Here is a 10,808-nt window from a genome sequence, read left to right as displayed (position 1 = left end):
TCAGCACATCACAGAGAGCAGACCTGGACCTGACCTTGAAGTGCAGGAGACAGTCTCATGGCTGCTCCCCTGGGGCATGGAGAATCTGGTTTTTTCCCCAGACCTTCAGTCTTAGGGAGGATGTTTTCAGGACAACAAGGATTTCACAGAACATTTACAGACTCCGTGAAATGAGTTTTTTATCCGTAGTCTAAAGATTTTACCTTTCCTTTTTATAGCCCACACATCTTGCTGACTTCACTCAAGTGCAGACCATTCAGTATTCAAACAGTGAAGATAAGGACAGAAAAGGAATGCTACAACTAAAAATAGCAGGTGCACCCGAGGTAAGGAACTGTTACATTCATCATTAAGGGAAAATGGTAACATAGTGGTGTTTTAGAACTATTGACTTCTTTATGAAAAGGATGAAGTTTTCATGGATCATCAGAATCACAACTTTCTTACATATTGAAAGGGTTACATTACAAATAATAATGATTAAATATCCCCAAGAATAGGACAGGAGACAGATTTAAAAATCATTCAAGAACATTATTGTAAAGATAATGATGATTAAAGATTATAATCAGGCCAGGTACCATGGCCCACACCTGTAATCCCAGCACTTTGGGAGGCTAGGGAGGGCTGTTCACTAGAGGCGTGGGGTCACATGGTGAAACCCTGTCTCTATTAAAAATACAAAGATAAACCAGGCATGGTGGTGCACACGTGTAATCCCAGCTACTTGCGAGGCTGAGGCACAAGAATCTTTTGAACCCTGGAGGCAGAGGTTGCCATGAGCCAAGATGGCACAACTGCACTCCACCCTGGGTGACAGAGCAAGACTGTGTCTCAAAAAAAAAAAAAAAAAGGATTATCATCAAGTACCAAGGAAATTAACTTCTTGGAATTATATGTACAGTCATGTTTTGCTTAACAACAGATACATTCAGAGAAATACCTAATTCCCTGATTTCTTTGTTATGCAAACATCAGAGACTGTTCTTACACAAACCTAAGATGGTTGTAGCCTGCCATACACCTAGGCTATACAATATAGCCTGTTGCCCCTAAGCTACAAACCTGTATAGCATATTATTATACTGAATAATTCAGGCAATTGTAACACAGTGGTATTTGTATCTCTAAATATATGTAAACATAGAAAAGGCACAGTAAAAATACAGTATAAAAGATAAAAAATGGTATACCTGTATAGAGCCCTTACCATGAGTGTAGCTTGCAGGATTGGAAGCTGCTGTGGGTGAGTCAGTGAGTGAATGGAGGGTGAATGTGAAGATCTACGACATTACTGTGCACTACTGTAGACTATAAACACTGTACATACTGTATATGAAGTATACACCATATACTTCAATTTCTTGTTAAAACCTTTTTCTTTAGTAGTAAATATTAGCTTACTGTAACTTTTATATTTTATAAACTGATTTTTTTCAGCTTTTTTGACTCGTAATAACAGTTTTAAATATATTGTACAGCTGTACAAAAATATTTTCTTTTTTTACATACTTATTGTGTAAGCTTTTTTCTAGTTTTAAAATGATTTTCTGTATTTTTTACTTTTTAAAATTTTTGTTAAAAAGTAAGACACAATCATACACACTAGCCTAGGCCTACATAAGGTCAGGAATATCCATATCACCATCTTCTACCTCCGCATCTTGTCCCACTGGGAGGTCTTCAAGGGCAGTAACCCATGAAGCTGTCACCTCCTATGAGATCAGTGCTGCCTTCTGGAATACTGCCTAGAAGCCCTGCGCGAGACTGTTTTACAATTAACTTTTAAAAAAAAAAATAAGTAAAAATACACTCTATTTAAAAAAAAAAAAACAGTAAATACATAAACCAGTAACATAGTCATTATCCAGTATTATGTGCTGTCCATAGTTGTATGTGCTGTACTTTTATAAGACTGGCAGCACAGTAGATTTTTTTACAGCAGCTTCACCACAAACATGAGCATTACAACTTCAGGATGGCTATGGCATACCCGGCAATAGGAATTCTTAGCTCCATTATATAAATCTTATGGAACCACCATTGTATATGTGGACCATCATTGACCAGAACGTTGTTATGTGGTGCATTGACTGTATATATACTGTAAACTGAGTTAATTTCCACACTGTGTTGTCCATGGTATGCTCTGGGTAGAAATAATTATTACGTGATTATAATAATTATTATTGTATGATTATAATAATTATAACAGCAGCAGTACCTGATACTGGGCACATGCTACCCATGGTTCTTTATGCAGAAGCCAAGAGAAGCTGTGTCATTCTCACAACCAAGGAAGTAGATGCTTTGATATACTTTGGTTAACCCCATTCTGTAGTTGAGGAAACTGGGGCATAACAGGTTGGCCACATCAAGTAATTGACAGAGATGGGGTTCATACCCAAACAGTCTGGATCCAAAGCCTATATTCTTAACAGGCAACAGTGATTTAAAACAAGTGGCATGAGAAAGAGCCATTTGGCAAATGCTGCCTAATGTGGTCCTTTCTGCAAGATGGAGAAAATACACTCATGTGTGAAAGGATCTGGACAGTCTGGTGGCACACACGGTTGTGCTGGTGTGTAAAGCATGTTTTTTGAAGCTCATCTGTTTCCATCAGCACACCAGGATTCTTTGGTCTGTTATGGCCAGTTCTCTGGGTGGCTTTATTTGCAGCACTCCTCTCTTAGGCGGATGCCTCATCACTCTTCTGCCCTGTGTTTCTGTGAGTTTGGTGACATCTGAGGGGCTCTAGGAACTCTTGTTGATTCTGGAGATTAAACAAATACTAATTTTCTTTTACATTAGAAATTAAGATGGATGGTTGATAAAAAATTTAGTCCACATGAATTTCTGATAGAAGTCATACTTTAACTTGCTGGTTGTCTAAATTCTTCCCTTAACTGGAGTATGCCAGAGGGGCCAGACATTCTGAAGGAAAATATTTTTTTCATCTATATTTATTCTAGAGCCCCCGTTTAAAAGATTTTTCTGTTTTCATCTGGGTTTGCGTTTGTCATATATTCTAGGAATAATGTCCTTAAATATCAGATTTCCTTTCTCAAATCTTATGACAAATCTTGTTTCATTCCCACTCTTCTCTGTTTTCAAGTGTATAGAGATGTCTGATGTCATAGCACAGCTGCCCTTTGCTTACAGGGAAGAACAATAAAGTCTGTTTTCTTGGTCTATTCTCCTTTAGCCTCTGACAGTGACGGCACCATCCCTAACCATTGCGGAGAATATGGCTGACCTGATAGATGGGTATTGCCGGCTGGTGAATGGAGCCTCGCAGTCATTTATCATCAGACCCCAGAAAGGTGAGGTGCTGTTTCTGAGCATTCCCAATTACATTTCTACCAAATATTTAGCTGAGCTTGCCCCTAACAGCCTGTTTATCCTCTTTTAGGTAACTGTAAAAATGAAAACCAAATGAATAATTCAACTCAGTATAATCTGAGTACTTACTTTTCTAGGGATGGTGATCCATTTCACACCTTACACAAGCTGGGAGCTGGGTTTGAATAGAGCCTAAAAAAAAACATTGTATGTGTTTTGAGCTACCTACTTAGAGGATTTTCTAAATTACCATTACTATTTTTAAATACATTAGTATTTTTAAACTTTTGGGTTTAAATAAAATTCTGGGTTTAAAAAAAGGAATCCCTTGTAACTCACTGTAAATAAAGTATCCTTTCTATTTTTTCTTATATATCTCAAAAGCTTAGACCATTTGAAGAATAAAATACATTCTAAGTGATGAATCTTTAAAAAATCAAAGATTAGAATGAATAAATATCCTAGAAACATCACTATGAAAACGGTGCGGAGTTTCTGCAAGCATATAATGAGGAATGCTTTTGAGGATTTGGATTTCTGAAAGAATCAAATGAAAATATTCCCAGCAGGATAATAGCATACATAATGTGAAGCAGGAAAAGACTGAATTTGGAAATTATGGGACTTAAGTTCAAATCATGAGTCCTCTGTGACACCATCTATAAATTACTTTTCTGTGCCTCAGTTCTGTTATCTGTCAAAGATGAAGAACAGTAACTGTCTTCTATGGTATTAGGAGGATAAAGGACTTATTTGTTTATAGGCTTGGAACTATGCCTAGCACACTTGATGCTCATAGATTTTAGTTATATTGTTGTTCCTGTTGTTGCTACTAGTTTAGTCTGATCTTGACACTGTATTAACCTAGACTTTGAGATACCTCATCTGTGAAAGAATGATACCTACTTTGTAGGGTTGTTAGACACGTCCCAAAGAGTAACTGTAAAGGACCTCACACTGTGGAAGTGGGGACTCTGAATGTGGGTTTTGTCCTTATTGCCAAGACCCTTTCTAGCACTCACCTCAGTGACTAGGATGATTGTAGAGGGAAAAAAAAATCCTGAGGTGCTGTGTGGTGTGTGTTCAAGTCAGCAGAATTGTATTAAACAGTAATGAGGATAGAGAAAAGGCCAAAGCCCAAATGAAGCAGATAGAAATGCAGAGGATCCAGCCTTGCCCAGCAGGGAAGTACTCTGTTTACAAAGCAGTTTGAGAAAGGGATGGTGTTTGCATGGGAGGTATATGTGTGTGTTGTGTGTTTTGTAGAGAGGAGTCATTGGACCCTTTATTTATATATCTCAAAAGAGGTAAGTGATGGCGCCGTGCCCTGAAAACAGCAGCTGAAGCCATGAGCCTTCGCTGAGTAAACATAAATCTGTGTGATTCCAGGACGTGGCTTTTCCTAGAGAAAAAGTGTTTTTCCCACAGTGATCGCACCAGTAAGGCCTATTCGTATATTTTTCCTAAGTTTTCTTTGTATAAAACAGAGGAATGAAGTTGCTTTCAGAAATCTCTAAAGTTACTCTCAGTTAAAGCCTTTGCAGCTATAGGTCTTGATTTTTCACTTTGTGCTTTATTTTTTATTTTTATTTTTGACATTTTCTTCTTCCAGTGTCACACTTTATACTTTAAACAGGAGTATATGCCTTATAAATATTATTTAAATGTTTTCAGATAATTTCTTTACATAAAGATAGCAATTTAGGAAAAATGTTAAATGTGATAGATTGACCATTTTCTTTTTAGTAAACAATTTTTTATCTTTTATCTTCAGTTTACCAAAAGGTCCTTGAAATACACATTTAAAAATAACATTGGTATGTCAGGCATTAAATGAGCCTTCCATGTTTAAAACGTAAACATCTTCCTATATTGATTTCGCTATTAGCTAGCTTTTTTTGATCTCTAGGGAGAAACATTTTGATATCAAAACATGAAATGTGATGCTTTTTAAGCTATTTGTTCATATGAAAAGAGCATTAATGAAAATACTTGTCATGAAAAGCTAGATAGGGTATTGGTTGTTTCCAATTTTATATTGTCTTTATAAAATGAATTATTAAACTTGATAATTTTCTTATTCTCAATCATAGCATGTTTATGTGTTATATAACTATTTCATCGTAGATCCCTAAGGTGAAGATATATTGCTTAGTTAAAATAATATTAAAGGCAAACATCAAACATCTTTAGTGGGTTGTAGTTAGAAATACATGTTGACACAGCACATGTGCATCTTTTAATTGAGATTTTTTAAGAATTCAAATGTTAAACATGTTTCTACAACTCTAATGTACCATTTTCCTGGAAACATGCTTTACATAATAATTATATATGCCCATCTGTCTTCTCTAGATCATAAACTACTTATACATGTATACGTGTATATGCATAACATAGCATGAGAGTAATAAGTGATCAGTACATTCTACATGTGAACTGGGTGTGCCCAGATGCATTTTGTTAGTTCTTTGATCTACCGTAGTTACTTTGGATTTATAAAGTGCTTTTTAAAAGGGATATTACCTTGTCATAGTGGCTCATGTCTGTAATTCCAGCTGCACAGGAGAATCCCTGAGGCCAGGTATCTGAGACCATCCTGGGCACACTGTATCTAAAAAAAATAAGTTAATTAAAAAAAAATAAAAATAAAAGGTGATTTTACTGGGGAGACCATAGTAAGAGCCACAAGCCAAATTGTCCTGGACTACATTCCACCACAGTCTGCATAACCTTGGCCCTTACTGTAGGACATTATCTAATCTACACCTTACCTGAAAGAAAGTTTACAATCAATTTTGCAGTGTTAGTAAAATTCTGTAGTAATATTTTTTCAGAGGAAAGTGAATAGTGTAATATAGAGTTGTAATTACATAATTTTAAGTAGGTTTTCTATGTATAGAATGATGGTGAATACTGTACATTTCAAGGGAGGGAGTGAATGCTTCTAAGCATGACAAATTCCGAAAGATATAAAAATAAAATTGTTATATTTAATTATATAATTAAAACACTTATGTGCTGCTGAAGTGAGCACAATTACATAATTAAAACAATTCGTTTAGTACAAGGTAACATTTTTAAAGCTATGATGACAGGGGAAAATATCTATGACACATATAACAAGTAATTAAAATTTCTCATTTTCAAGTATTCTTCCAGCTCATTCAGTAAAAGGCAAGCTAGTATAAAAATGGGTTACCTTTTAGAGGAATGGACACACAAATGTTCAGTGAATATATGGATACAGTGATATATTTCATTTTATATTTACTACGTTGACTAAAGAAACCTGATCACCACCACTGGCAAGACTTCTGGAGAATACACTCTCATGCTTGTGTCATTGTAAATTGGTACATTTTCAGAAGACAGTTTAGGAGTACTCTGCCCATTTGTCTGCCTCTTGGAAATCAGTCATGCAAACCACTGACCTGAGGAGGATATTCACTATTGCATTGTTTATAATAGCAAAAAATGAGCAAAAATTAATAAATGAGGGAGTATGCATACATGATGTAATACTACGCAGCTGTTTAAAAAAATAGCTCTATTAATGTATTAAAAACCTACATGTAAATGTGTGTGTATGTCTCCAAACTTTTGTATTTATAAGCATTAAAAAGTCTGGTAAGTTAAGTCACCAGTTTCAGTTGAGACTTCTAAGAAGAATGGAAGTACATTTGAACAAAAACATTAACTCCCAGAATTAGACATTTTAGGTAGTGAGTCCTTAGGGTTTTCTTAAATGCTGCTTCTACTGATGGTGTCTGTTGCCATTTTTCTGTATTCCATTATTCTCTTTATAAAAATATTCTCTCAGAATCCTTCTGTTGCTTATCTCCTTCTTTATACCTGCCTTTCTACCCACGCCCAGCTACTTAGGAAGTCTCCTATTAGCCAAAAATATAATAATGGATTCCTTTTTCTTTCAGGAAACAGAAATTTCAACAGCGTGCAAACAGAAATCACACTAATGTGTCATTTGAAAGGCTATATTATTAACAGTTTGGGTATAAGTAAGGTGGTGGTGCTGGTGGTGAGTGCACCACCACCATACTTATCCCATGTTCATGGGATAATAAACTTATCAGGTCTTTTCAGTTACTCTGAATTTGGTCTTCCTGGTGTGACTTGGTTATTTTGCTTGAAATAGATGTTCAAAATGTCAACAAGTGATGGCTTGCAGTTTGGCTTGAATTCCTATGATGTGCAGTGAGTTGTATATATATAGCGTTAAGCCTCACAACCATCTCTGCAAATTAGAAGAATTAAACAGTTTTTCAGAAGGAGTAACATGGGGTCCTAGGCTGATTTTTTTCTTTCTTTACCAAACAGTGGTCGGAGAGTCTCCCAAGTGCCAGATACTCCGCTAGGTATTAGGGATGCCATTGGGCAGCTTAAGTCTTACCGTAACCTTAGGCAGGTTGAATAGTCTGTGGAGAAGTATGATATGTGGCAAATACTCTGTGGATGCAGCAGAAACATAGAGGATGCCACTCAGTGCAGACTGAGGTATTCCAGGAAGGGCTCCCTGCAGGAAATAGAACTTGAATTGAGCTTTGAAATATTGAGGAATGTTTCTACCCGAATGAAGGAAGAGCACCTTTCAAGGCATGTGTGGTATGTTCAGGGGAATACAATGTGCAGCAGTATAGAATCAGGGAATAGTGACGAGTAATACCGAAAAGCCAGATTGGCCAGACCAAACATTGCATGCTTTCAACATGTAGTTGTTGAGCTCCTCCCATTTTCCAGGCACAGTTCTAGGATAGAGGTTGTAGCAGCAAACAAAATAGACAAGGTTTTGCATGCATGGAAATTTCTTGTAGGTGAGGACGTACATGCAATAAACAGTAAATTAACAGAGAAAATAAATACTGTAGCATATAATATATCAAATGGTGTTGAGCTGTATCGAGAAAAATAAGACAGGGAAGAACGTAAGGGATACAATTTTAAATAAGGTTGTCAGGGAAGGTCCCACTGAGAGAGTCGCACCTGAAGGGATTAAAAACAGAACCTACAAGGATATCTGGCTATTCCCTATTAAAGGCTGGGGAGTGCTAGGAAGCATACCTGGAACAGCAGAGACCCAGGTCACTAGAATGCCTAGAGGGGTGATCCCAGGGCTGATGGTTGGTCAGGATGTAAAGGCATTGTAAGGGCCTTGGGTTGTACGCAGTGATTTGGGAAGCCATTGGAGGGTGTGAAGAGAGGAGTTAATGTGATCTGGTTTATGTTCTAGAATAAGTACTCTGGCTGCCGTGCTGAGAATAGACCACGGTAGGTCGGCCTGGGTACAGATAAAGTAGAGGGACCAATCAGGAGCCTATTACCATGATGTAGGCAAGTGATGTTTGGGTCAGGGGTTCTGGAATGACAGTGACAAGTAAGAGGACTTTGGATAGAGTTGGATAGTAAAGCCTCGCATTTGCTACACTGGGTATGGATTGGGGAGCAGCGAGGCCCTGTGATGACTGCTGGCTCCACGTGAACAATGGGTAGTATGCAGGTGCACCCACCAGGACTCAGTTCTGAATATCGACAAGTCCCAGCAACCTTCAGACATCCAGAGGGAGGTGTCAGGTAGACAACCAGATGGAGAAGTTCAGGTCAGGCGAGAGGTCCAAGCTAGAGGTATGCGTTTGGGAGCTGCAAAGTGTGGGTGGTATTTGACGCTTTGAAACTGGATGAGGTTACCAAGGAAGTGAGGTTAAGAGGTACAGGTGTGAGCACTGGGTTATCTAATCTTCAGGCCAGGGAGATAAGGAGGAACCAATAAAGAAGACGAAGAAGAGGTGCCCTGAGAGGACAGAAGAAAACCATGAGAATATAGTACAAGGTTCAGGAGGCCCAGGGTGGGAAGCTCTCAGAAGGACAGAGTGATGAGCTGTGTTAATTGCTAACTGTAAGTGAACAATTGGGTTTAGCAAGGCAGATGTCATTGGAGATGCTGAAAGAGTATTTTCCGTGTATGGGGGTGGGGGGAACCGATTAGAATGAATTCAAGGGCAAATGCAAGGAGAGGAACTGTGGACAGCAAGTGTGACTACACAAGAGGTGTCACCAAGGAGCTGCCTAGAAGGGCACGAGAGTGGTGAGTGGTAGATGGGTGCCTCCTCAGCCTCCCATGCCACTCTACAGACACAAAGCAAAGATGACAGCCAGAGCAATGTTTGTGTGCTGAGAGAAGTGAAGCAGTGCCTCGTAAATTAAGCTTGGGGTGTTTAAATCTCATCCTGAAAGTTTTTGAGAGACACTAAAATGTTAAGCATAATAACTTGCTTGGTTGATGAATTTGTAATTTGGGAAGTTTATTCTGAAATCATTTAGCTCAGATGGATTGGAAGAGAGGACCGGTTAGGGGGCTGTTACATTAATTCAAATTAAAGAGGTTAAACCAGGGAGGGCTCCATGTTTCCTGGTTTGCAAAATTAAGGCTGCAGGAAAGAAAGAGTCTCCCTCACCATTGAACAAAGTCCTCAGCTTCACTGTGGTCAGGCCAGCATGAGCCAGTCACTGTGTCCTGCTCAGCAAAAAGGGAGCTCACCCTGAACTCTGTAGATAGCTGCCTGGCTCACTTTCCAGCCAGCCACGTGCACGGCTCCTTTGGGTGACAGCTCCGAGACTTGACTTCTTTTATACATTCATTCCATTGGCAGCCACACACACCTGTGGAATTGTTTTCCTTCTGTTTCTCTGTGCTTCCTGCACAGGTTTGTCTGTTGTTACTAGTGAGTAGTTTTATCAAAATGCAAAATGCCTGGTCCTTTGACAAGGAGTGTTGACTAATTCATCTTTTAGTTTCCTGCGAACGAAGTCTTTTACCAACTTAGCATCTTAGTTCTTTATTAGGATTAAGCCGTATGTATCGGGAGAACCCACTCCCGATGGTTAACCTGGGTTCTTTTCTATTTCCTAAGTGTCTCGGCTAGTTTGAGAAATAAAGGGAAAGAGCACAAGAGAGAGAAATTTAAAGCTGGATGTCACATGTTGGCAGATTCTGTGATGTTCCCTGAGCATAAAACCAGCAACTTTTTATTAGCGATTTTCAAAAGGGGAGAGAGTGCACGAATAGGATGTGGGTCACAGAGATCACATACTTCACAAGGTAATAAAATATCACAAAGCAAATGGAGGCAGGGCGAGATCATAGGACCACAGGATGGGGCGAAATTAAAATTGCTAATGAAGTTTCGGGCACACAATGTCATTGATAACATCTTTTTTTTTAATTATTATTATACTTTAAGTTCTAGGGTACATGTGCATAACATGCAGGTTTGTTATATGTATACTTGTGCCATGTTGGTGTGCTGCACCCATCAACTCGTCAGCACCCATCAACTCGTCATTTACATCAGATATAACTCCCAATGCCATCCCTCCCCCCTCCCCTCTCCCCTTGATAGGCCCCAGTGTGTGATGTTTCCCTTCCCGAGTCCAAGTGATCTCATTGTTCA

General features: G+C 38.5%; 1 protein-coding gene across 1 annotated transcript in view; it reads left to right on the top strand.

Annotated features, from left to right (window-relative positions):
- PTK2 (protein tyrosine kinase 2) overlaps positions 1–10,808 on the top strand; it is a 342,995-nt gene that overhangs the window by 169,514 nt on the left and 162,673 nt on the right. Inside the window, exon 13 of the mRNA XM_011990150.1 lies at positions 3,206–3,323. Within this exon, the coding sequence (XP_011845540.1) occupies positions 3,206–3,323 (118 nt within the window). The remainder of the gene's footprint in view (positions 1–3,205; positions 3,324–10,808) is intronic.

Source organism: Mandrillus leucophaeus, unplaced genomic scaffold (genome assembly GCF_000951045.1).
Source record: "Mandrillus leucophaeus isolate KB7577 unplaced genomic scaffold, Mleu.le_1.0 Scaffold371, whole genome shotgun sequence".
Classification (NCBI taxonomy): domain Eukaryota; kingdom Metazoa; phylum Chordata; class Mammalia; order Primates; family Cercopithecidae; genus Mandrillus; species Mandrillus leucophaeus.
Note: the sequence above shows the minus strand (reverse complement) of the source record. Positions and strands in the feature narration are given on the sequence as shown.